General features: G+C 41.0%; 3 protein-coding genes across 5 annotated transcripts in view; 2 read left to right on the forward strand and 1 right to left on the reverse strand.

Moving 5' to 3' along the window:
- The window catches only part of LOC117608139 (uncharacterized), a 27,627-nt gene extending 21,235 nt beyond the window's left edge, over positions 1 to 6,392 (forward strand). For all 3 annotated transcript variants that reach the window (XM_034332779.2, XM_034332781.2, XM_034332782.2), the window contains 4 exons: positions 2,526 to 4,341; positions 4,401 to 4,957; positions 5,737 to 5,857; positions 5,983 to 6,392. In XM_034332779.2, the coding sequence (XP_034188670.2) occupies positions 2,526 to 4,341; positions 4,401 to 4,957; positions 5,737 to 5,857; positions 5,983 to 6,019 (2,531 nt within the window). In that variant the 3' untranslated portion in view covers positions 6,020 to 6,392. The remainder of the gene's footprint in view (positions 1 to 2,525; positions 4,342 to 4,400; positions 4,958 to 5,736; positions 5,858 to 5,982) is intronic.
- LOC117608140 (uncharacterized) lies at positions 6,377 to 21,556 on the reverse strand. Its single transcript, XM_034332783.2, has 5 exons — positions 21,365 to 21,556; positions 10,073 to 10,192; positions 7,164 to 9,068; positions 6,908 to 7,106; positions 6,377 to 6,541 (listed from the first exon to the last, which is right to left on the reverse strand). Exons 2-5 carry the CDS (start codon positions 10,188 to 10,190, stop codon positions 6,493 to 6,495), a joined length of 2,271 nt encoding a protein of 756 aa, XP_034188674.2. The 5' UTR covers positions 10,191 to 10,192; positions 21,365 to 21,556; the 3' UTR covers positions 6,377 to 6,492.
- A 1,584-nt stretch (positions 21,557 to 23,140) lies between these two features.
- Positions 23,141 to 27,043, forward strand: sau (Golgi phosphoprotein 3 homolog sauron). Its single transcript, XM_034332784.2, has 4 exons — positions 23,141 to 23,794; positions 23,869 to 24,115; positions 24,187 to 24,362; positions 24,535 to 27,043. The coding sequence occupies exons 1-4, from the start codon at positions 23,549 to 23,551 to the stop codon at positions 24,781 to 24,783; spliced, it is 918 nt and encodes a 305-aa protein (XP_034188675.1). The 5' UTR covers positions 23,141 to 23,548; the 3' UTR covers positions 24,784 to 27,043.
- The last annotated feature ends 358 nt before the right edge of the window (positions 27,044 to 27,401 follow it).

The raw sequence follows: 27,401 nt of genomic DNA on the forward strand, positions 1-27,401 counted from the left end.
TTTCATTCCCTGGTGACTATTAATGGAACAGATCCAAACATCCGTAATGACTATTGATCGAGTAATTGCTGTTAATTACACGTCACTTCCACTGGTAATGAATATTGATTTTCAATGAATTTTATTGAAACCTCAAAGTTCAAGGAACACGTGATGGTTCAAAGATAAAAAATCCCTTTAATAAGTAAATTCCTGCCAGAGGCTTCCAAATTTTTTCTATCTCCGGTAATTACCTCTCGGCATCATCTACATCGGGAGCAAAAAATGATGGGATGATTAGTAGTAATTTTGTCAGTAATCAAATAAATGACCGTGGATACAGGTAGCTGATGAGCATAATTATCTATGGGGACAAATAGATATCATTTATGCGGCAAACAATGAATCCGGGGTTCTAGTAACGGGCTGTGAAAGAGTACAGTTACTTCGATCGGTAACAAAAGTGTCTCATTTACAAAATCATCGAGGCATTCAACGCACGTTCGATGGAGAAAAGGAGAGGAACGTGATTTTCACATTTAAATGCGATCAGAGGTGTTCAGATGTTGCTGGGTCAAACCATTTCATTTTATCTGAAGAATAATACAATTTTGAGGCTTGCAATGTAGAGTGAACACAGGATTGATGATAACTTATTTTTCAAATTATTCTGCAAAAATTTCTCGAACACCGTTCCTTGACATGGCGAGTCTAAGTACTCCCCGCGAGTATTCCATGCTCTGATGACTTCGGTGTCCTTTCGCGAAGTAACTGTTGCTCTGATCGTTTGGTTTTATGGTCAGACATCTTTCTAGAACCGCGGCGCGTTGCTAATATTCGAACATCGCATCCTTTTACTAATCGCTTCTCGGTTCGTTAGAACACGGAACGCGCAGGTGGCTGTCTGCAAAGGTGCAACATTTTTTTTCACCGCGTACAACTGGCGAATTAGTAAATTGAGACAAAAATTCGAAGATAAAGACGCAGACGGCTTGAAAATCCTCGCCGCAGGTTTGCTTTAATAGGCCACGGTTCTGCTCCGTGTCACGGTGTCTTCTTCTGGAATTAAATTGCGGATTGTAACGTGCTACCAGTGACGATGCGTTGTATAACTGTTTTCCCGCCATTCGCGTCGCGACGCCTCGAATTCAAAAGACGATTCAGCGAGAAACGCGAAACCGCGGAGTTAGGTTGAATTGGACTGGAAATTTCGTTCCGCTGATATTTTTTTTTTTTCTTTTTTATCCTTTGTGATTCCGCGCACGGATCGGATTTCTGAAGCCGACTGCACATTTCCAAAGTTTCGTGCAAATAAAATCATTAATTTTTCATATTCTTTGAAAGGCACATTATCATCGGCTTATCTGGGTACATGATGCGATTAATTAATTATAATTAATTATAATTATACTCTCTAGGCTAATGAGGAACACACGCGAGTGACGTTTGTCTAATAACAAAATTCCCTGTGAATTAATAATCGTCAAGAAATTTCAATACGAGAATAACAATAATCAGTGTAATTACAGTCACGTATTCTATAGTTGATTAATTAAGAAACTAATTAATCAAGGGTAGAGCGACGACGCGGCACGTCATCGCGATCGAACGGTATAGATGCACCATGTAAAACACATGCACGCTTTGATTGTGCATCAGGATGCACGGATGCAACTCGTTACCTTAATGAGAGTATAAGGCATCGCGCTTGTCACGCTGCATTCGGCTTATAATGAATTTTCCCACTTTATCCGACAAGATTGATTCGAAGAATTACTTGTCGCGTTGTGCGCCGTTCATTTCCAGCCCTTTATCTTTCAATTTGCATCACCGTACAAATGCGACGCGATGCATCATGCGAGTCAATCTTCGCCATGCTAAACTGTACCCTTTAACCGTGGACATATTTTGTAGATTATTCATTGCATAACAAATTAGAAATTCCATTAGTACTTTCGGGATTTAAGAACATTTTGGAATTTGAATAGTAAAATCTAGTAATTTTCTACAGGTCTTAGACTTGGCATATCAGACTTTCTATATTTCAAAACCGACCATTTAATACACAATTAAGAACTACCATACCCTGGTAGTAGCTAAGAGAAGTAGCGATGACACATGCAGTCATTAAATAAATGGTCAGGCAACGGGTTAACGAGGCCATATTGCCGTTTCTCGCTCGTACTGCCGCGTGCGTTATCGCAAAACACGTGTTCCCGATACCTGAGCAGCCTGACAATCGTTGGCCATCGTATGGCCCGGCCCCGTTAACTGGGGTGACACCTCGAAAAAGTAGTCCCAAAATACGCGGAACCAACTCGTTCCTGGCTGCTGCTACGGCTTCCTCAACGTTCCTGGGGGCGACCATATGTCGCTCGCGAATGCGGATGCCGACGGGTGGTTTTTCGTTGACGCCGAGATGGCCCGGTTCTTCTGCTTCTTTGCTGGAGTTCGCGGGAAAGCTTGAATTCCGCGAATCCATTCGCGCAAATACTCCTTCTCTTCTAATTAGAACTGGGAATATTTTGAAAATAACATTTTTTCAGGCTCGAGCTTCGGGGTATGGGGTCGCAGGATGAGCAAGAAGATAGACTCGTTCCGGCGGGCTGGTTCCCGCGAAACGATCTGCTCCATTTCCGAGAAACCCGACAGCACGAACAACAACAACAACAACAACAATAACTGTACCGCGAGTAACAACAACATAGCTCAGAAACAAGATAAAACACTGCCAGATTTCAAGCTAGACTCTAAGTCAGAAAAGAGAATACCGGGAACCTTTCATAGATCACCATCACCTTTCAAGTCCTTCTTCATCCGCATGGGGTCTACCGGGATGCTGAATTCCGCGAGAAGTAACAGGCGTTCGCAAAACATCGACGACAGACTGAAGACGAACGAGAAAGAGAATCTCTTCAGAAGCTGCAGCACCAGCCAACTGAACACCAGTCCAACCTATGTGAAGGGAGACGACCCTTCGGAAGGGATAGACCTGCAGATCTCTAGTCGCAAGGATAAGACAGTGTCTTGTGACAATTTGGCCGGACGTCAAAACGACGACATGTTCGACGAGCATAACGACCCTGCTTCCTTGTATACCTTGGGAAGTCCTTCCATGACCAGCTTTAGCCCCTGCGATTTCGATCAATCCCGGACCGAATCGGCGATGAGGAAGAGCAGTAGCTGCGATTTCAAGGAGGCCAAAAAGTCCAGCTTCCCCTACGCCTTCTTGCGATCCAAACTGTCCGTCCTACCCGAGGAACGTCACAGCACGTTCGCGTCGAAAGACGAACGACTGTTCAAGACTGCCTCCGAAGAGCACTTCCCAACGCTGAAGGTGGAAGATGCGTACACCGGCACCACAACGTTGGGACGTCGCCGCGCCAGGAACGGGAACCTGACCAGAGTAAGTTCCAGCAAGTGTCAGGAGGCGTCGAGCTCGAAGTCCAGCCGGAATTCGTACGCGGAATTCCGGAGGAGTTCGAGCAGATGCGAGGACAGGTATAGCCTGAACTCTAGCCATCTGGAGAGGATCGAGGACAACTTCCAGCAGGAGGACGCCGGTTGCTACGGCTCCTACGATAGCAGTCCGATGTCCAGGCAGCAGGACAACACCAGTCAGGACAGAGTGGACTTCGCTGGAAGAATGAACGATCCCAGATTTTCGGAAACGTCCTCGTTGAACGTAGACATCGATATGGTGGCCACCCTGAGGAATCACAGAAGGAATTCCGCACCCAGTGGCGAACAGAGGCTCTCATCTCACTATGTCAGCTCGAACGAGTCCGGGTACGACAGTGACGGACCAAGAGGAGAGTCCGCAGCCGCATCTGAGAACGAAGGGTTAAGTTTGAAGTGTACGGACAGCTCGGACACCAGCAGCGTGGTGGACTCGGAGCTGGAGAAACCCATCAGGAGCTCCACTCCCAGCGAGTGCCATGAACAGGAGAACGATACCAGCACAAGGAAGAATTCCGAGGATGGCCGAGCTGGGAGTTCAGAGCTAAACGACGGAATTGATGGTCTCAGGTGGCACCAGAGCAACTCTGGGAGGATGCTACCCAGCATCCATCAAACCTACGACGACGTGGCTATGAATTCCCAGTTTCCTGTCTGTGGAAATGGGTTACAAAGTTCTCACAAAACCCTGGACATCTCGCCGCATCGAATGAGACTGCAGCAGGACAAGAGCAGATTCCTCAGCGACATCATCCAGCCCCCGAAGAGGGTCAGGAGGTGTCGACTGGTGCAGCTTCACAAGAGGGACCCTAAGGAGAGCCTGGGTATCCGGTTGGCCCAACAGCGCTTGGGGGAACTGAGATATATTGTCGTGCAGCTAGAGAGCGATGGAATAGCGCATAGGTGAGTTGAAGCAGGAATCCTGCTCTAATTCTACCCTAACTTTTACGTAACTTCCACAGAGACGGCAGGCTGAGGCTAGGCGACGAAATCGTGGAGGTTGAGGGCAAGGAGCTGAAGACCCTGGAAAGCCTTGAAGAGGTCCAGGAGTTCCTGAGGTCTTTCACGGGTAACAAGATACATTTGATGACCGCCTATGAGGAGACTGTGCCCCAGGTCTACGTCAGTCCACCCACGTTACCCGGGGAGTACGAGTACCTGGAGAATGCGAAGAATCTTTCCAATCTCTCACTGATCGACGGCGAAACGAAACAAGTATTGGAACAGTCCACTGCTAAGAGCAGCAATGATGGAAACCAGTCGACGAAGAGGCCAGACTTTCTGCCACTTTCCTGTTTGTCCAAGGAACGAAAAGGCACCGAAAGTAATCTGGAGTCATCGACGGAGTCGCAACACTACTTGACGAGGCACATTGCCAAATTCGAGAAGGGTTACGGAAAACCGAGCCTGGGGTTCAGTGTCGTAGGGGGCAGAGACAGCCCTCGAGGCGAGATGGGGATCTTCGTCAGGAGGGTATTCCCTGGTGGTCAGGCTGACGTCTCCAAGTCACTATTTCAAGGTAAATACACCTTCGCTTTATCTCATCAGGAATCACCAGATGCGTTTCATCAAGAACTCCTTTTACAATACACGTAACCCATTGCACCAGCCGTGACGTAATCGAGCATTCCTTGCAAGGATCTAGCGACATAGTTCACTGTTTCAGGATCAACTATGGCCGCGAATGTGGAAGGAGCCGATCGATGCGTCACGTACGGGTCGTCTTTGCTCGTGCATTCACACCGTCAACCTCATGGACACATCTCGAATCTTTAATCCGACGCCTAACGTCGCTTGCATTTCTAAACAGCCCCCAGCCATCTCCACCTTTTTCGCTTCCTCTCGCCTTTTGTAACAGCTCGCATGCCACTGTACTCGTCAGCTTTCTCGACCTCCAGCTCAAAGGATAGGTCGTTCGAAGACAGAAATTTTAATGAACTTTGTATACGGGCTGACAGGGAAATATTGAATTTCTCTTGCACGCGCGTCAGACCATCTCCTAAGCGATTTTTGTTATGCTCCCGTCGCGGTAGGCGGCGGGCACGTTATATACGAAGGTTTCACGCAACGCGTTTCGAGTTACAACCGATCCAGCACGCTTTTTACGAGCACGCGAACGTCCGTGGTTTCCTCGTGCCACTGCACCCTGCTGCATGCTTGCATAACGGATCGTCGCTCGTTTCGGTTGCATAAGTTCAGGATCGATGCATCTCCAACTGCATCCTAAATATTCCAACACCATTGGTTCTACAGTCAAATCTCGATTTAGTAATATTTTTCTTTTGATTTTTCTTTCAGGTGACGAAATTCTAAGCTTGAACGGAAAAGTGTTGCGTGGTTACACCCATCAGGAAGTAATTGAATTGTTTAAAGCTGTAAGGGAGGGTCCTGTAGAGTTGGAAATTACAAGGAGACACAGGTATTAATACTACCTCATGAATTTTTTATTAATTATTTCTAATTATTTTGTGATACCAATTAGCAGTGACCTACGCGTACAATTAATAAATTTTCATTTTGGAAAATCTGTTATGGGTGTCTCAGGTATCCAAAAAATCCGCAAAAATCCGCGCCATGCTGAAAGGGAGGCGTCGTGGACAAATCTGCCCACCGGAAGTGCTCTTTCGTATCAATTCTAAGCGTACGTTTCGCTGCCAACGAAGTTTTAGGATTCTAGTCTATATCAGAACGAATCTTCGATCTTTCATGATGTTTGTTTCAATTAATTTATTTAACGCGGTGTCGCGGTTGCATAGTGAATAAGTTTATTATCAAATGTTTATTATTATTGATACTATATTGATTATTATATATATTATTATTATTACTATAAGATTTTATACAGATACGTTATAGCAGCGTGAAATTCACTGTATGCGATTTCTTTTTTTATTATTATAGAGGACAATAAAAAGGTCGTAATTTTAAGGACGTCATCTTAGTTATTAAATAATCATTTTATTTCAAAGAAATTTTACAAATTTACAGTATGTACAGGTCCCGAAATTATTTTTACAACGATCAGGGGTTTCTTCTTTTTTTTTATACATTTCTTCAGGCGTCGACGAGCAATAGGTCTGCGCACGACTTGGCCTTCGTTGTCCTGGAACACATTATTAAATAAAATGTATAATAAAACGTTATCCTGTTTATCACATTCCCTTCGAAATGAAAAAGTAAGTTAAAAATGTAGAGTAACACTTTTTCGTACAAGGCCTCATTTTTTAATAAATCAACTTTGAAGATTTAGAAGAATGCGTGGCGCCATCTAGTGTCAAAAATGAGCTTTTTTATTTTGCCGATAGGGCGCGCAAAATATATCTTTATTTTTAGTTCCTCTCATCGACACTAGACGGTGCAGTTATAAAGAATTTCAAAATTTAATCTACAAATTGATGTATCATAAGTACCATTTTGCAATACTTTTGTGTCATGAAATTGTTAAAAAATGCAAGTCTACTATACGCACTGTAATTCCTTGTTCTTAACCCGTCTACAAAGGTGCAAGGCAACAGGTCCGGTCTTAATATTCCGGAAAAGCTGGACAGCTTTTCTGTGGGTCAAGTCGTGGCAAACGTGGCCATTCACTGCCAAAATCTCGTCACCAGCACGCAAACGGCCATCTTCAGCGGCTTGCCCTCCTGGCAATACCGATTTTATAAAGATACCTGTAACAAACACGAATCATCAATAATAACAACTTATTAAAATTAACATTAACTCACCGATGCTTCCTTTAGGACTATCGCTTCCCCCCACGATGGTGAAACCCAAGGACTTCCGGCCAGGACCCTTTTGGAACACCACCGTCATGAATGTGGAGACGGTGCTTCTCGGCCTCCTCGGTAACGTGCAGAAATTCGAAACACTTTGCGATCCACTATTATCAACGTTCACAAAAGTCTTCTCTGTGGAGCTGGACCTATTGCACTCCTTCTTATCACGAAGATGTTTACTTTGGCGCTTCCTGAAGCGTGACCTTGGTGAATTTTCCACAATAGTACCATGTCCATTTTCCATATGAACGTTTTCATAATCCACGCTACTCTCTGTCAGCTTCTTCGGGGATTGATCGATAGCAGTGTATCTGGAGACCACTATGTCAACGTCCCCAGGCCCACTGCCACTTCCGAGGATCCTCCTGGCCTCCACCATGCTGAGTCCTCGCAGCCTTTTGCCATTTACTATCAGGATCTCATCTCCTATCCTCAAGGTACCCTCCTTATCTGCCAGGCCATTTGGAACCACGTGGGCCACCAGGTACCCAGGACTCGATTCGGCAGTTTTCGCGATAAAAATTCCTAGACACTGATCAGAATTTCCCCTAGGTAGCTTCACCACTATTGTTTCCGTGGCGTAGGACCTGCTCCTGACTACAGCGAGCCGGGAACCCTCTGATGCCATCGAGTCAGGAGACTTTCTGTCGGGGGACTTGGAGTCTTCCCGACCAATCAGCTCACTGTTCGCAGCCTGGCAAATCTGACTCGAAGAATCCTCCAGAGAACTTATCCTGGACACGTCCCTCTTGCAGCCCCTTCCTTCGTTCCTGCTGCAGTACATATCCAGACTGGAGAAGAGCCTGGCTGTCCTCTCCACGTCCACGATGGAGGAGGAAGGTTTTCTAGGTGGTAGCTGAGGAGGTGAGTTCAAGGAGTCGTTGAGACCAGTCAACAACCCGGAAGCACTACTACTACACCTGTCATCCAGCAGGGAGCTGGTGGCGGAATCATTGTCCAGGATGCCAGAATCATTGTCATCCTGGTCCTGCTCTTCGTACAAAGGGTTCGTCCTGAGTTCTTCGAGGCCTGGCAAGGTCCCATATGAAAAACTCCTCAGTCTTCTTCGCTCCCTGTCCTTCACGTCCTTTTTGTAGATCTTGGCGATGAGTTTGCTGGTGGAACTCTTCAAGTACCTGTCCTGCATCGCCCTAAACTTGGCCGCCAGACAGCTGGAAGGTGTTATGCTGTCGAACTGAGAACCATCTTTAAATGCTGGGTCCTCCACACTTGTGGACACTTCAGGGTCGTGGTCCATGGGTGTTTTAGGTGTTTGGTGATCCTGGAACTCTTTACTCTTCCTCCATTTACGATTATATTCATTTGTATCCATTTCCATGATGCGGTCTTTTGATAATGCTGCTTTTTGACCTGATGAAGGTCGGAAGTTTAGGAAGGAGAAACGTTCTTCATGGTGTTTCCTATAAGGCAATCTGCTTTGAGATTTCGACCGTTTTTTTCTTTTAGCTTGAGTCTTTTCTTCTTCGATGATGTCCTTCAGATCTGATTCACAAACAGACCTGCGAAATTCGTTTCTCGTTAGATCATTCTGATCCAATTCACACATGGAACGAAACTGCATCTTCTCAGGGTCTTCATCTTCCTCTTCATCATCTTCCTGTTCGTCATCGTCGGAATCCCGGTCCTTGAAGAAGCTTAGTCTTGTATTCTTCACACGATCAAGGAGAGGATTACGCTTTTCACATATCCTTCGTCTTTCTTCTTGGATTCTCTTCTTGTCTTTCTTCGTGGGAGTCCGTTCCGTTGTCACTTGCGACGTCTGCACGTTGTAGCAGTTCCGCTCCGACTCGGAACTTGACGACTTCCGGCGAGCCCATCGCACCGGGGACATGTCTGTGAAAATGATATTAAAAATTGAATGACTCCTCATCTCCCAAGCGAAAGTTCGACTGGTAATGAGGGCCGAGACGAAAATGATGACGCTATATGAGCACGGGGAAGACTCCAGACGGATGTGTGTTAGTCAGGACATCCCGTATGAGCAATTCATGAGTACGTTACTCGAGTGATAGTGAAAATAGTCACACGAAGAACAGGAAGTCGGAAGTAATTGGACTGTGTGTGAATTTCTTCGCTGGTGAGAGAAAACAAAAATATATGTATGCTTCAGTGAACTCAAATTTTAAGCCCCCCACTCCCAGATATGAATTAGTCGCATCATTATTCTAAAATTTTATACCTCCAAGATTCAAAGATTCAAAAATTACAAAATTACAAAAATTCATTACGCCAGAATCAGTGCAAATGAAACAATTGTCATAAATATAGAAGTCTCGGGTCAACGTTTCCTCGTATTTATTATGGCGTTTCGCACCAAAAACCGCAACGATGTTATCGCAATCGTTCATAGAAGTGCGTTGACTAACATCGTGGTTTTTCAGTGAAGGCGCATGATATTTTGAAAGCTAGAATACCTATTGCATTACCACAACACTATTCTCCAAGATTTACTAAAAATTTGAATCAAAAAATATTTTAAAAATCATCCACAATGTTTCCAAGATGAATGTATCTGTTTACAAAGCGTCTCATCATATTTATTCGCTGAATTAATCGCAATCTTTCTTTTCCAATTCGTAGACCACCATAATTCTCCATAAAAGCCGACTCTCACGGAGTCAACGATGCTTCGCGAAGTTTCTTCGCTTTCGAAAGCAAACAGAACGAATGATCGGAGAGATTCATTGGTCGCTACACGACCCAAAAATTCTGAGAAAACACAGTATCACTTTTGAACTCTACCCAGCGGCTAATTATAATTGTAAAAGTTGACGTCGCATCCTGTTTTTTGTACCATCGTGTGGCAATTGTATCGGTAGATTCTCACGGATTCTTACCTCTGTACCGAGACGTTGCATGGAAGTGGTAAGATGCTCCGTCAAGGTCTTCATCGACTTGAAGAGGACTTAGGCTCAAGAGTCTCGGTGCCTCGGCGTGGCCACGAAACCAACGCATTTCTGAAATAAAAGAAGAATATCCATTCGAATAATTTTGTAAAAGTGAAACTGTTACAGTTGCAGTGAATGGCGATAGAACCGAGGTCATTTTCTGTAGCACCAAATGACGTGGAGAACGTGAAAAATGTACAAATAATTCATAAACAGACAACCTTCAGTATTTCCTGACGTTTGTGATTATGTACAGTATCGAGCAAAGTAGACTTTCCTAGGAAAACGAGAAGTTACAAACAATTAAAATTAAAAATAATAATAATAATATTTAATTGACCCTTGTACGATCAAATTAGACCGAAGAAAGCCCGAGGAAGAGGAAGCCCACCATACCCTCAACTGTACAATATTTTATCTCTATAAATGTTTATGAATGGAGAATTCAGCTTTGACGCATTACATTAAAACGATAACAGAAACAGTATCATTCTTTAATGACACCATCCAAGATTTATTGTTGAAAATGAAGCCTATACTTAAACGACCCATGCGAGGATACCGCTTGTGCGCTCGTTAAAATCTCCGGCGCCGCGCCAGTCGGAATCGCGCGTGTAGGGGGAAAAAAACGGTGCAGAATCTCGATGAAATCTTTCCGTTCTTCGCATTGGATACCGTTGCCAATAAACCCATCTTTTTTCTGCCATGGACCATCCGAAGGCGTTACCGTTCATCTGCTCCCCGTAGAAGCCGTAATTTAAACCCGGGAATATAATAGCCTCGGCTTTAACGGTTTCTCCGAGTCCATCATGCTTTTTCCGCGTGATAGTTTCTGCTCAACGGAACCCGATTATCCTGTCACCGAGACGGTGATCGGAAATGTCATTATTCTCGATGATGCTTGGAAACAGGAAGAAATATATATGCGTGTGCCACTTATTCACTCCGTCAAGCATTTCTGTTATTTATGAAGAATTCTTTAACGAGTTTACGATTCGTTAAACTCGAGGAATTGAGGAAAGTATGAAAACGGAGAAAATGGATTGGAGGATCGTGGATGGTACCCTGATGAGTTGACGACCATGAACTTGTAGGTGATCCTCGATGACGATGGATTCAGGGATCCAACGCGATGGCCGGCGGTCTGAATGAAAAGTGAAAAGCGGACGTCGTGGGAGCTGGTCGTTGGAAATGTGCCGTTGGCACAGATATTTGCATCAGAGAAAGTCGTCTCCCTTCCCTTCTCTTCTTCTTCTTCTTCTTCTTCGTCCTCCTCTTCTCCTTCTACTTCTTCTTCTTCTTCTTCTGTCCGCGATGCGCTCGTGACTACGTGTATGTACATAATCGATGCATTAACACCTTGCATAACCGAGCCGCGATGTATTAATCATCTCCATTATGCGACCGGCTCGTGGAAACGGGATTCTTCGCGTCACAGACGATGCTTTCCACGCTCGACACGTAACGCGAGACCATGGGAAACTCGGAGATCATGGTTCGTTTGTTTTCTCTCAGCCATTGTGGGATCATTTGGATAGAGAAGATTCTTGGGTCACCTTTGGACCGTTTAATGCACAACGATGTATTCATTGGCTTAAGTACGGTTTTTGGAGGGGGCTGAATGGCTTAGCTTTGGAATTTTTAAATATTGGAATCCTAGAACCTCAAAATTTTAGAATTTTTAAATTTTGGAACTTCAGAACCTTAGAATCTTAGAATCTTAATTAGAATCTTAGAAGGACCAGTTCCCCCTTTACTATAAATTAAACACTTTATTACTAACGTGAAAGTTATTTCATTGCATAACCATAATTCCATCAAGAACACGGATAAATCACAAGAGTTGCGCGTAATCAAAATCGCATTTTCATAAAATCCATTCGCCGTATTTGTCAATCCACAAAAGAATAAAATAGCAACGAGGCATCGATAAGGTGATGGATGAAAGTAGAAAGTATCCAAAGAGTACCTATGATGGTAGTACCAGTAGCAAGTATCGCTTAGACTTTCTTTTGACAAAGTAAACCTACTACCGGGTAATTGGCCTCGATCTATAGATCTTACGAGCTATTTCGTCATACTAACTTCTAACACCAAGTGCTACACTTTCCTGTTCTTTAAAATAAGATTCTAACGACTGCCTGCCAGGCAATTTTGTTTCGCAATCAAATGCACGCGATAAAAACAGAATTCCTTGCTGCTATTTCAGATTTTTTATCTTTCGAAATTAAGTAATTTGAAAATTTGGGAAGTTGACAATTTAAAAACTTGGAAAGTTGGCAATTTGGTGATTTGAAAATTTTGAAACTTAACAACTAGGAAATTTGAATTGCTCTGCAATAAAAATTCCTTTTTAATTGAACGAAGATATTAATTTACTGCATTCCCATTAAGAAACATTGCAGAATGCGTCTATTTCATCAGCAACGCCAACGGCGACGTCTAACACCAGTTATCCACGAATCCCTTCGGGCTGGCACCACAAAGTGACCCACTTACTGGACAACGCTCGTTGCACGAACACACAGAGAGTGTGCAAGTTGCGTACAAACTCGAGTCTTTTGGGACGGGTCGTCCGTGGAATGCCGATCGCAAACTACTTTCACGCCACCATGATTTGAGGTAGAAATTCCCTTGGAAAATTTCACTAAATCAATATATATAAAAGTCAGGAAAAGTTATGTACACCTATCACGAAAGAAATTTTTTTTCTTTAGATTTTAGGGCCATTTCCAACAAGCCTTATCTTATTTTCCATTCACGGAAATCGCGTATCCTTGCACGCGCATCATCCACGTAAGTGCATTTCCATGGCTATGGAGCCATGGTCGTAAACCTTGGCTTCGCCTCAAGCCTGGCACGAGGTGCGAATTATCGCTCCACGTTTAAATTGCACACGATTTTTCCAGATGCCTTTTACTAGAAGAAGAGGCTATCTTATTACCTGGTGCACGTGCATCGCGAGACAAACTTTTTCTTCTTCTTGAAATTATACGCACGAAATACGAGCTGCGCTTCTCTTTCGTCCGACCGTGACCCATAAATCTAGCAGTGCAGTTTACTGCTTGCAAACGAAAATAATTTAATAATAGTTGAAACTTTTGTCCAAGTATTAAACGATTAGTCATACGTTCGGTATGAGAAAGTGGGTCAAATGGTACCGGACAGACTGCATGCGAGTTCCTGATTTTAAAGAGCTCTCCAGAACATATCAATATACGTAATATATCAATCGCATTAAAATATATCTGAATTTTCCGATTTCTTATTTCTACCAAAAATGGTGATTTTTCAAATTTTTCTTTCTAACACATGGTAACCTCTTGGCAATGACATTTGATGATGTCTAACAAAATTTTTAACGTAACGAGCCTAATTACTTGGATGATGGTATCGTGGCTGGAAACAACCGCGGGAGTGATTTAACGAAGCGCACCGCGAGGTTAATTGGTTCTGGGTGTGACGACGAATTAATGGACAAAGTAGGAACGAGGTCGTAATTAATTATTCAACGGATAGCATGAAACTCGGAAGTCAATTACATTTTATTTGTCTCGATTGAGTAACGTTAGAAATTTGTTTATCAAATCCTGCAGCGTCACGCTGACTTTGGTATGCGATTAAAGCTTGTTCCAGCGAGCTGCTCGTGGCCGTTTATCATTCCTCGTCCCAACGTTACACGCGACATGCGAAATACACATTTAAGGAGACCACGGTGCACCGATGCGCGTTGCAATTGCATTCGTGCACCACGGGTTAGAGCTCGCCGTTACAAATAACTCCTCCTGATTCAGCTTTAATATCGTGAAAATTACGAGTCGTAAGAGAGCCAGCCTGAACTGTTTACGAGAACGCGAGGGCGGGTCGCTGTGTTTCAAGGACAATCTCGATGATGAAGAATATTTGGAAAATAATTCAATGCTTTATTTTCATTCCACCGCCGAAAGTAGGGTCCATCTCTCAGAAAAAGAATAAAAAAAAAAAAAAGAAGTGTATTCCGAAAACAGAGAGGATATAAATGAAACAGTGTACTATTTTTATCCTTCTTTGTATAACACCGAGAAAATATTCTCCAGTCGAAGTATTCCAGATTCGAGGAATGCTCTATTTTTAAATTGAACTGAAAATTTACTGTTTGTGTGTTGCGGAAAATTCCAAAGGGGAACGTCCGAAATGTAAAACGAAACGTGACTGGTGTGCACGACATTCTTCGAGTGCTCATAAAATATTCGCAAGTGTATGGCTACTGGCTCGTAACTCCGCTTCCTAGGTATTGTAACCTCACCGAAGGATTCTTCTTCAAGCATAGTTGCGGAACCTTGGAAAAATCCTCTAGGAATTTTATTCGATACGTATCCTTACTGCTCACTGTTTCACAGAGACCAAAGTTTTGGTAGCTGAAGTCACGTTGAACCGGACTTGGCATATTTCACTTGGAAACTATTCAACCGCATAGCAAAGCGGAGGGAAAAAAGTAGGCAGCCGAAGCGGATTAGCTGATCTCCTTTCCAGCCACAGTATTCCAGAATTCACGAAGCATCGCGACGTAAAGAGACCGGTTGACGGGGGCAAGAAGTTAACTGACCGTGCAATCTAAACGAGCCTCGGTTTATTCGAACTCGGAAATACGCGTTGTCAGCAATTAACGTCGCGCGTACGTAGCACCTTTCAACCTATCCTCCGTATCTGAATCCAAACAGAGGTTTTCAGTCAACCGATCCTCTTTACTGATACTAGGATTTTTTTTAGGGGGTTGGTCCTTAGACATTTTAGAATTCCGGAATTTTGGAATGCCGAAACCTTACAATCTTCAAATATTAGAATAACGAGTGTGTCAGTCTAGAAAATCTTTCCAGGTTTGATTGTTACGTAACGAGGCAATTGAATGGATAATTTATGTTACAGGGAAACAGTTCGGTTCAATGATATCGGTAATTACAGTATCGAACGAAAGGCGCAGCATTCCTCGGGGCTCTTTGATCTAGCCAGATCGTTTGAACCCAAACACAGTTAATTCGTGGAATTCAGGAGTTGGATGGATAATAATCAATCCGGCATACCGTAGGAGCCACGAGTCTCTGTTTCTTCGACAACAAATGGCGATCATTGTGCAGTGTATGCTAATGATAGAAAATATTTAAGAATTAATTGGTGTACAGTGGGGATCATTTAAACCCACTATCCAAACAAGGAAGCGGTACCAGGCACGTTCAAACGATTTCTATCGTTCCTGGACTCTAACCAGCGTTGTTCCGAGTACACCGACCTCTCGTATCGATCCCTGGCTTCGTTTCCGATCGAGCCAGAGCTCCGATAAGGAAAAGGCAGGTGCAAACTCGAGGCTCCTAGGCGAGTTTTCAGCATAGGCCCTCAGGAAGCTTCGTCAAGGACGTAGGCAAGGTGAACCGGAGACTTGGTTCGGCCAATTAACGGACACGGTTGCAAATATTTCAAATTAGAACTACTATTTGCTATTTCCGAGGAAGCTGACCCTTTAGTGGTAGCTGACCCCTTAAGAATCGTGGTAGGGAAGCTTCTATCAAGGCCGCGGCCCCGAGCTAGTCCTTTTATTTTCTGGCCATTTGACGAGAGCGACATGCCAGGCATTCCACGCTCGAATAGCCGTGTAACTATGCCCTCGGCATCGCTCGCCAGTGTGTGCGTTCCTCGGTTAGGTACTTGTACAGGAGAAATCACAAAAAGTGTACCTTTCTCTACTAGGAAAATAAGAATAGAAATTAGGACTTCGACGCGTTCATTTAGAGATCAGGAATTTTTTTTATTCCTTTCCAATGTTGTAAAATTGCAAACGAGCCTGCGTGCTTTCCACCCGTATACTTTCTTCCACGCGGAGGCCTATGAATATTCATAGGACCGAAATCTACGATAAAGTTGTAAAACTAGCCTCGCGCGGTTTACACAGCTTCCAGTGATTATGCTAATCGCGAACGTGCAGGCATCTGAAATATTTTGGCACAGAATATTCTTGCTCGATTTCTCTTATCCGTTTAATACACTGGTTTATAGGTAAATTGTTGCAAATGAAATGGCAGATTTATTCGTGAAACTTCGTTATAACTCGCTGAATCATAGTCTGATTTATTGTCCGTTGCGATCCGCTACTAGTCATTCTCTATTAAGAATATTAAAGAAACCTTTATACAGTCATTTTTCTTAAGGTTTAAGCTTTAAGTTGATGCATCGTAACGTGTGATATCAAAATAAAGCCTGTAGTTGACATTTATGCATATATCTAGAGGCATTTGTGTGCGTAAAGGACGGAGACTCAAGGCCGATCGTTGGACAACCCTTTCTCCATTCTGAACGTGATCCCAAGAAAGACAATTTGAGGCCGTCGAGTTACCATGAACGTGGTATATCTTTATCAAACATAGTTGCAACAGAGGTGAATAATCACGTTGTACATACACCGAGTAACTCACGAGTCCTTTGATCGAAAGGGTTTCATAACTTTTAAGGGAAATTTTCAAGTAAATCATTTTCCTATGCAATTATTCCTGCAATTAAAATATTCCAAGCTCATCGTTCAAACATCAATTATCTTAATTCATTCCGCTGAAAAAGTGTTTTCCTGCATTTCACTTTCCTTCAGACTTTCCAATCCATCGGTAGAAAAAGAAACAATCTAGCGTTTCCTTTAATCCTTTCGTTCAGATGGGCAGGTAACGGTGATGGATTCGTTTCAGTCGACCTCGGTTGACGTTTTGAAGAATCGAAAGGTCGCATCAAAACGTATGCGTGTTTACGCGGTACGTGACTTTTCGGTTTAATGCTTTCTACGCTTCGACGATGGATACTCGTTTCTCTTGGTGTGTACACGTTGTGGAAGTGCCACGGGAATATTGATGGGCTTTCAAAACGAATTAACCAGAAGAAACCGCTTGGACGATGGAGTTTTGCCTATTTCTCGTCTCCCATTGTTTCCTCTCGTATAACCGATTGGTTCCGTAATTATCCACGTTTATTACGCTATTCCTGTCAACCAATAGCGTTCGTTCGCGCGTTAACCATTTTTGAATTATTCTACGGAGGGAATGGAACGTCAAAAGCGTGCAAGGACATATTCCGCTTAGCCGCTTGACTTTCCTCAGAGTTCATGGAGAACGACCGGATGTAACGATCGCATCTTCTCAGAGAACTGGTTATAAGAGATATAGGTATCGGAAAGCTGTCTTGGTACGCAACTTACCGGTCATATTTTTATCATCTATTAAGAAAACGTACCTTGATACCATTAAACCATTTACTTATTGCAATGACCGTTCTTAGAATCGTGTTCATCTGTATCCTACCGTTCCGTGATATCACGTATTCGGAATAATTTTCAAGTGATTCATTTTATGGAGTCTGACCAGCGTCGACAGGAACTACTTAAGGAGCTCTGCGAAGGTTAAAAACCTCATTCGAGTCTGACGTGAATTCATGACAGAAAACTTTTGGAAAATGGTACTTGCGATATATCAGATTAAAGTCTGAAATTTGATAAAAATGAAGGTGCCAGCGCTTCATTGTTATCTCTAAGATTAAGCAAAATAAAATTAAAAAAAGAGAAGACTACCATATTTCTAAATGTAAAATTTGATGTGGCCTTCACGACAGAAAAGTTCTTCGAAATGACACTTGTGATACATTAAAATAAAGCTTAAGCTTTATAGAAAATAACCACACAGGATCCTTATTAATATCTTCAACACAAAATGGCTGGTCGTGGATCGCAACGAACAATCGAGCAGAGTGAAGTTAAGACAGAATAATCCGGCTTTGGAGGCACGCGCAAGGACACGCGCCATCCCTGGACCACGCATCCCTTTCTGAAGAGCTGACGACCGGAAGTTGGATACGTACGACGCGAGCAATTACGCTGGTAATCATGGTTGGCCCGAGAACTGGCTGCGTGGTTCGTTTTGCTTCGGGCTCTCTCCCGGCCACGCTCGACTTTCCGGTTTAACCGCTCCTTCTTCTAATCGCTCCTCTTCCTGCCGAACGATCCTCGTCCTTGGTCTTTTCCACGCACTACACCTGGGAACTTCTATTCAAAGCTCTCTGTTCGTAGGTGTGAATCCTGCCACCATCCTAACTCATAAATCGAAAAGCTAAGCAACCAGTAGCAGACAATCGTCTAACTAGCGTTTTCTCACGTCTGCAGTAGACAGTTACGAATCAGCAGAGAAGATGACGATTTTTCTCGCGGTCATCCAATGGAATATCGTATGAACCAGAAACGAGATAGGTCGAAAGAGAATCCTTGAACGACAGAGGTGTCGATCGTTGAAAGGTGTCTAGTTTCATTCATCTCTGAGCGAGAATCAGGACACCCAGCGTCTCCGGTGCTGGATTTTTATGAATGAACGAGGGAGCGATGCCGTCCTAATCAGAACCAGACCACGGAAGGATGAAACTGGAAGCTACTTAAGTATCCTCATTAACACCAGGATCGACCATATGATATTTCAGTAATCTCTTTACGTAATCACCTGGGATGACTCAATATGGGAACGGATAGAATCTGAGAAAATCTACTGAGAAAGTTTCGCGTTGGATGAACACTCGATGGTGCTATTTTTTTTTTTTTATCTGTATTAACGCGGCGAATTGTGGCCATGTCAGTTTCTGTAATTAGAACACCATTCAGGTGAACAGTAGCCAGACCCGTTTGTAAAGAATACGAAACAAGATTTTCCAACCATGTTGAATATCAATGCGCCGAATGTCGGCCGTAGAAATGACCATGCGGATAGCGATTCAGGTCGAACACGAGGATCATGAAAAGTCGTTGCTGGTTACCGGGTTAAGCCTTAGCCCCGGGCAGATGGTACCCGAAGTAGGCGATCCATACAGTAGGCGTCCGCTAATTCCCTGCCGTGTAACTAGAGAAATGAATGAACTGTGAAAAAAAATGCACGCGTCTTCGGAGTCTCTGAAGAAGCTACTTCTTGTAGCTACTTTCTCGTTGAATTACGCAACCTGATGGACCGGTCCACGAAATTCATACACGTAGACGACGGCCTTCCCTATCGGCTCGAGGCTGTTCCGATATCTGTCAGCTGGATTACTATCCAACTGGAAGAAAGGGTTTCAGAGACACTCGGGCGCCTAACACGCGTGGATATAATGTTCGCTTTATTCTACCGTGACGATCAAGATACTAAACTGGTACCTTAAACGCGAAATGCTGGAATGCGAGCCAGGAAAAGTATTCATTTTCGACACTTCCATTAGCGTAACATAGGGTAACTGGTACCCTCAATATTTTAAGGTTTTAGTAAACTGTTAAAATTTTCAGATTACAAATATTCAATGAATATACCTCGATAATTCTAACATTCTAATATTCTAAAAATGAAATATTATTAATAAAGCCAGGAGACCGAGGCCATCGAAAAATTTTAGTTGTACCAATGGACACTAAGATCTCTACAAATACTTTGGTCAATATTTGATCGAACTTCGAGTGAAAGTCTGAATACAAGGAGTGCAAGAGCCCCGCCAATACCTGTTTCACGTGCCGCATAATTAATGTCGTTTCGCAAATAGCTACGTGCGCGATATTGTCCGGTAATTTTTGTCTGCTATCCTGACGCAGCAGAATGATTTCTCCAAAGGAGAAACATTAACGGTTTAGAAAATAATTCTGATACATTTGAATCGACTAAATATTATTTACAAACGTACATACACTTGGATGGAAGGTGGTATTCGACACGAAGAATGCAAAGGCACTTTCACTCGAAAGCCCGAAACCAGCTCGCTCCAATAATCGGCTGGATCATTTTCTGTAATTTTTTCCGCGTGAAATCGTGGCCGCCGTCGACGCGTGAAATTTAAAATAGAAGAATTTTCTATTTTATACACTAACAACTGTGATGTAAGGAGATTTATTTCATATGAAATAGCTCGTTAGTTACACCTAGAAAGCTTGAAATATTCTACGCTTCCTCGTTTATTAATATTTGTAAATGATCGTTCATTTAGAAAGCGTCAAATCGTAGGACAAAGGTAGAAATTCAAGGAAATGTTAAGAAACGAGCTGGTCACCGGGTACTCGTTAACAAGCAGAAGGCTTCTATCGGACTTGGCGACTGTGAGGCACACCTGAGTCATCTTAGGAATGTAACACTACGAACAGTTCGGATTTACAGTGGCCCGTTCCTCTGCAACTCTCTCAGGAAAAAGAGGAGACTGTTTTAACAGTAGCTTCGAATAATTTCACGTGAACGAATCAATTTATGAAAGTACGCGGCTCGTTGACTAAGACGAATCGCTTGAGACAACGATCATCAATCCTCTTAGTTAGTTGATTAAATTCCTTGTAATTAGATGGTAGTCAGTTTCTATACAGGGTGTTCGAAAAATTACCATCTATACGCAATTTGTTCGAGATAACGAGATAACGCAAGCTGCTTAATTGCCGTAATGTTTTATCAATTTTTCCTCGTCAACGACGATTACTAATTCAAACCATTACGTAAGGAATTAATAATTAGATAAAGTCTAATTGAAACCGTTAATTTCATAATTAAAGAGAACCCTGAAAAAGAGTGAATCTTTTCATATGTTAATAACATATTCATCGGTTGAAAATAGTTTTGGACATTGCGTAAGTCTACTTTCAAATGCAAATTTTGGGTTTTGTGTAATATTTTTTCTTTTGTTTTTCAGATTCTACATAATTACCAAACGACCAAGGTGTAATTAATTCACTATTCCAGTGACATTTAAATTTTTCCTCTTCTGGAACAAGTATGTTTGCCGAGATGGATTAGTCACGATGAGATCAGTATGCAATCACGGTTAGCTTTGCAAGGTGCAAGTAATTGTTTACCAAAACCGAGCACCCGATCAGCTGTTATGCTGACAACCATCGTCGAATTTGAATCAGCATCGGAACAAGTGGTTCACATCGTTAAAGTGGCGTCTTCGAAGCTCCGGTTAATTACGGATAATAGGATTACGCGATACTTCCCATGGTTTCCCTTTTGTGAGACCAAGTTGCAGGGAAGTTTGCGATTCACAAGCTCGAGAATGAAATTCCGCTCGGTCAGATTCGTACACGTGCCCGAAAGTGTTGAAAACATTTCGCAAATCATTCGATACCTATCGATCACTCGGCATATTTAAACAGCTGTTGAAATCCAACGATATTCACAATTTAACGCGTCGTTAATTTGATAACACTCCACCTTATCTCTTCTAGAAATTCCTTTCTTTAACCAGACTCACCTGACTACCTGTCCTCGCGTAATATCGATGCACAATCAATAACTCTGGCACAGAATCATCCTTGCATCCGTTATCGAAGATGGATTTTCACAATTAACAGTGAAAAGTATCACGATCGAAGACCTGACAGAGCAACGAGTACTGTTTCAGACCGACCGACCGACCGGGTCCGTACGACTGAACGTACCTCTCGTTGCGCCTTCACCGACAGCCTCGATTCCGACCTTCTCTTTCGCTCCCTCTCCATCCTACCGTCTCTTTACCTTTTTTATTTTACACTGTGCAAATAGAAATTCTACAGAGACTATCTTTGTTTTCGTGGCTCGGTGACCGATCGATTTGCGAAAACACGATAAGAAAGTTACGGGTCGCATTTCAGATTTTTCGAAATTCTTTCCTCGATATATTTGGAAAGTAATCGATTTCCATCGATGCCATATGTTTCACGAGAGCGATCTAGAATGTCACTGTCTTCACCTTCGTCTGTGTACCGTAGAGATTCGTAAGTTATGCAGATTAGGCGTGGAATTGACATTGAGCGGGAAAGGAGAATTGTTGTAACTGTTGCAGAGGGAAAGGCGCGTGAGAAAAAATGTTTGACATTTCAATGATAGTGCTGTTCGAGATCTCTCGGTTGCACGATTTAAATTGTGAATCGTTTGATAGTCGCAGCTCTGCCCCTGTAGTACATGCAAATGTGGCCACCGGCATTGAACAGTTGACATTGAACGGCGGGAAACGGTCATTAAGCTCAATATCAGTGTACGCAACGATCGGCCATGATGTCAGTGACCCCGATAAAACAGTGATTATCCTCACCTCGCTGAAATACTAAACATTTTACACGAGTACAAGTATCACTTTATTGCTACTTTCGAGGATACGTGCGTGGTTTAACTGTAAAACTTAATGTTTCTCCAGGCAAATTCTGAACTGTAATTTTCGTTTCGCTCCATTGTTCAGAAGCGATAAAAATTGATCGTTACTTTGCCTCCGACATCTTTTCTTTGCCATAATTTCCATGTAAAAATCTTCCACGATAAGATTACCGACCATTAATGTTATCGTACGGTTATCATTCGCCAGGGTGCTATCAAGCAATATCGCGATCACGGTTTGTCCCATGGATGCACCAGGTACTGAACTGTAAAGTAATATCTGATTAAAATTTCTAATAAAGACGTGGAAAAGATGGAATGAATCTTCCATTCAAATATTAGTAGCTTCTATCGCGTGGATTCTTTCTACTTAAAGATAATTAAGCGGCTATATTGATTACAATACGAAAAGATCCCAATCTTATATCCGGGTTAGATTATTCCGTTATTTGACAAATATTTCAACGGAATCATTATGATAAAGAAAAACTGACTTCTGCGAAATGGAGCAGCCTTTGAACGTAGCGCGTCACGTAATTGTATGCTGGTTCATTGTACACTGCGCCATTACAATTGTTTGATGAAATAATGGAAACAAAATGCATACAATAATTCATGGTAAATTATTATAGAATAAAAATAATATTTTTAAGACGTTATCATAGAATATTACTAATAGGCTATATAATAACGATATACTGAACTGATAAAACCACTTAACTGTTCTTAAAATATCCGCTGAGGTATGTTTACAAAATTATAAGAAGCTACAAAAATACACGCTTATCTATCAGTAAAATGAACGAAAATTTTCAGTAATCGCATCGTCGAATGTTTTTGAAACGTTCGCGCGAAATTGTTGCGAATTGGCGCGACGATCGCAGTAAAACTAGCAACGAAGAGAGAGCTCTCTTCTAAGCAACATGGTACCCGATTCGCGTTCCAGCCTCGACGACAGTTTCTCGATTCAATTGCCGTAGATTTCTTTCTGAAAACATCAGTGTCGAAACAAGGCATTACATTGAGAACAATAGTGGTGTATATAACGCGCTGGGACCTGTTCATTGTTCCAGATCGATTAATAAATGCGAACAGTATCGTTAAAATAAAATAACGACGTGCTGTAGGGATTTGGCCATCTTGGAAAGATATGTCGTATCGGTCAAAACGTCAACAGTATAGTGTGTACTACTCGATACATGTCGCTGGCTTGCTTTAACTACGGCTGACTACACGCCTAATTATTCCGAGGAAATATTAACACGGTGGCGTTTTTGACACGCGATTATAATTGCGACAAAAGTGAATGATGAATCGCACTGACGGATTAGTACAACGTAGACGTGTGGTTAACAGCAGTAGTAGTAGTGGACTAGGCCAGGATGGCTCCAACGATATTGGCCACAATGATAAATTATCTGGCCATACGGATACAGACTCTTCCATGCAAAAGGATCTTAATTCGAACCCGACTATCGACGACGATTCCGACAAAGAAACCAGATTAACACTTATGGAGGAGGTTCTCTTACTTGGTTTAAAGGACAAGGAGGTTTGTTCACGTCACTTTTCTGCCTTCCTTCGATTCTTCAATAATGTATTTTTGAAGTATACATTGCTTTACAGGGATACACTTCCTTCTGGAATGATTGCATAAGTTCTGGACTACGTGGTTGTATTCTGGCAGAACTGGGATTTCGTGGGCGGGTAGAGTTGGAGAAGGCTGGTATGCGTAAGAAGGGTTTGTTAGTCAGGAAACTCCTGCTAAAAAATGATGCTCCTACCGGGGATGTATTATTAGATGAAGCTTTGAAACACTTAAAAGAAACCGATCCACCTGAAACTGTTCCTAGTTGGATTGAATATCTCAGTGGTTAGTTGATATTTAGGTACTTTGGAAACATACCTGCTTTGTTTTGTTACTATTAATTCAAATTGATTCAGGGGAGACATGGAATCCTTTAAAATTAAGATACCAGTTGAAAAATGTTAGAGAAAGATTAGCCAAAAATCTTGTAGAAAAAGGTGTTCTAACAACTGAGAAACAGAATTTCTTACTCTTTGATATGACAACCCATCCTCTTACTGACAACCTTGCCAAAAGTCGTCTTGTAAAAAAGGTAAATTGTGTGTTTTGTAATGTTTTATAAAGTTTTGTAATTACTGTCTATATTTTATCTTATCTCAGTTTATGAATGTAGGTGTATCTATGCGAGAACATGCGTGAAACGTGATTAGATTGTTTGAATCCTGCTTCATGCTTTTTACACACGTTTGCGTTTATATTTTCAGATTCAAGAAGCTGTATTAAGTCGTTGGGTCAATGATGCCGGCCGTATGGACAGGCGAACCTTAGCTTTAGTTATCCTAGCTCATGCAGCCGACGTTTTAGAAAACGCATTTGCACCATTGTCTGACGATGATTATGAGGTAGCAATGCGACGAGTACGGACATTATTAGACCTCGACTTTGAAGCGGAAGCTGCTAAACCTAATGCTAATCCAGTTCTCTGGGCTGTATTTGCTGCATTTACTAAGTAACAGCCTTTTTACAAACTACAAAGTGTATAAAGCAAATACTGGGTACTAGCGTGGATACTTGGGACTACCAATTTTGCATGAATTTTAGTTGCAGTCTAAAATGGAATAGTTGCAATTTGAAACGGAATAGATGCAATCATTGTTAAAGATCATACAATTCAGACCAAATACCTTGAGCTCGACTGTGTAAAGCAGATTTAGAACATTAGCCATTTCCATTATTGTTATTTAATACACTTGATAGCTGAATTATGAATGTTCATATTTAAATATTACTAAAGAAAAAAGAAATAACAGGATTTAAAAGTGTGAATGAGTACTTTGTGTGTGGGGTAGTGCCATGTCAGCTCAGAAACAAAAAAGATTGCACTGTGCTGAATTTTGTCCCATATTTTCTCCATGTTTATTGTGTCTGCACATGGACTGCAAATATGTTTATAGACACAGTATTTACGTGGCGGACATTTAATGTCGAATTAAGTGCCACAGTTCCGCTAATTATCTGAACGATAAAGTGATGAAAGTAATTCTTTGCACATTTCTGACGACGAGCAATTTTTACGATTCCATTAGGGTCTTCTCTTACGTTAGGTTCACTTCGAAAAATTTCGTTTCAAATTTATAACTTCACTAGGTGGCAGTAAAGTACTCGAATGTCAAAAATATAATTATTTATGAAGGTCATTCGTATCACACATTTAAAATTATCTTGATGTATTGCCATGATTTATAATTAAACGTTTCGCGGGAACAGTTCAGTGTTGTATACAAATTCCAAAGTTGATATAAATTTTTAATTAATATTAGGGGTGGGTTGGAATTTTTCAATCCTTTAAACTCTTGAAACTCTTCAATTTCGAAAAACTCATCCCTGATTGGTATGTGCTTAGATACATTTTCAGTACATTTTGTTACTAACTTGTCATGTATATGTTGCTATTATTAACATTGTACAATGTGATATGTAAGTAGAAAAAAAGAAGTGCAAAGTGAAGATTTCTTATTAGTGAATCAGTTTGTGAGAACAACAAAACGGATGACATTCAAACGGACTTGGATATTTTAGGAATATATGTTGTTACTGTTTTAATACAATGGAGAAATGTAAGTAAATATTAATAATATATATACCATCATCTTACAAAAATTTTATGAGTATGTATAGGGTGATCAAGAAATATTTCATTCGTTTGCAACATTAACTTAAGATATTATGTACCCAGAAAGTTTGTAATATCGTCTTCAATGTTTATTTAGGTGGCATTTTTAAGTATTTAATTCACAAACATAATTTGTGAAGATACATTAATCCTTCTAACAAAAGGTATATTACTATTCTTCATTGTCATTTTAATCATATTGATTTTAATGTACAGTTTATATTAACAATTTTCATTCAGATAATGGATGGAATCACAGTACATACATACATACATACATACAACTATAAAGATTAGTTTTAATACGTGAATTAAAAAGGATCAAAGAGTTTCAGACCAATTTTTACCTTTTATTATGTAATATCAGCTAAAATTTTATATGTATTTAAAAATAGTGTCTTTAATTTATTTGCTAAAAAATAACATGTTACATTGTTTTTATGTGATTAATATTTCTTGAAACATCCTGCAACCATTGAATATTGTAAAGGTACTTTAATTAACATATAATAATATTAAAGAATTCTATAGATAAGTTTGTACAATATACAGAATTATTTTGTGTTTAAATAATTATGTATCATAGGACAGTAAATTTCTTTTTGTTTATATATATTTCTTCAAAATAATAAACAGCTGATAAAGAAATAGGTGTTCTAAAGTCCCTTAATATTGCTGCCTTAGTATTACAAGATTATAGACATTTTATGTTACCACCAAACTTATCATAAAAAGGTATGAGCTATTGTTAAATTCCTTATCATGCAACAAATAGTTACTACATGCAAATTATTAAACAATAACTAAAAGAGAGCTTGCTGGACAAGCATGGTTCATAAGTGATGAGCACTTTATTTAACATTTATTGTAATAATAATACTAATAATTAAAAGAAATGTTTCTACTGATATGAATTTGTTTTATTTATAAAAATTATGATGATATTATGAGCTCTACTGCCACTTGGTAGAATTTTTCGAAGTTTTTAGAATGGTTCTAGATATTTATACTTAAAATTAGATGATGTATTATTTTTTGGAGATATTACTTAGTCTTTTTTTATTCATAGATTTTTTAAAGAGCATAGTTTTATTTTAAAATTTATAAGATTAACATAAGTGAATTATAATCAATAAGTACTAAAAATATACATACAAAAAGATAAGAGTTTAATCATTTATATGAATATCATACCTGTAATAAAAAATGGTTGTATATTTCAGAAATATTAATTATGATTTGAATTATATTATTATCACATTTCTTATGTATAAAATAATATATAATAAAACTAGAATAATTAAAAGCAAACGAAATACATTTTTAGCATAGTTGAACTTGTAATTTTTTGTAGAGTAACGAGTAAACAGTAATTCAAATTTTCCAAAGCCTTCGGCGACGTCACACATTAATTATAAATTAATTGTAAAATTAAATCTCTCATAAAAGCTGATTAAG

This window comes from Osmia lignaria, chromosome 15 (genome assembly GCF_051020975.1).
Source record: "Osmia lignaria lignaria isolate PbOS001 chromosome 15, iyOsmLign1, whole genome shotgun sequence".
NCBI classification, from domain to species: domain Eukaryota; kingdom Metazoa; phylum Arthropoda; class Insecta; order Hymenoptera; family Megachilidae; genus Osmia; species Osmia lignaria.

What these genes read in the sequence shown, in the direction of transcription:
- LOC117608140 (XM_034332783.2), bottom strand. Translation starts at nt 10,190, where the DNA reads ATGCGTTGGTTTCGTGGCCACGCCGAGGCACCGAGACTCTTGAGCCTA. An exon ending in TGCAACGTCTCGGTACAGAG is followed by an intron (nt 9,069 to 10,072) that starts GTAAGAATCCGT and finishes TCATTTTCACAG; the next exon opens with ACATGTCCCCGGTGCGATGG. An exon ending in TAGTCCTAAAGGAAGCATCG is followed by an intron (nt 7,107 to 7,163) that starts GTGAGTTAATGT and finishes TGTTTGTTACAG; the next exon opens with GTATCTTTATAAAATCGGTA.
- sau (XM_034332784.2), top strand. Translation starts at nt 23,549, where the DNA reads ATGATGAATCGCACTGACGGATTAGTACAACGTAGACGTGTGGTTAAC. An exon ending in TTGGATTGAATATCTCAGTG is followed by an intron (nt 24,116 to 24,186) that starts GTTAGTTGATAT and finishes AAATTGATTCAG; the next exon opens with GGGAGACATGGAATCCTTTA. An exon ending in AAAGTCGTCTTGTAAAAAAG is followed by an intron (nt 24,363 to 24,534) that starts GTAAATTGTGTG and finishes TTATATTTTCAG; the next exon opens with ATTCAAGAAGCTGTATTAAG.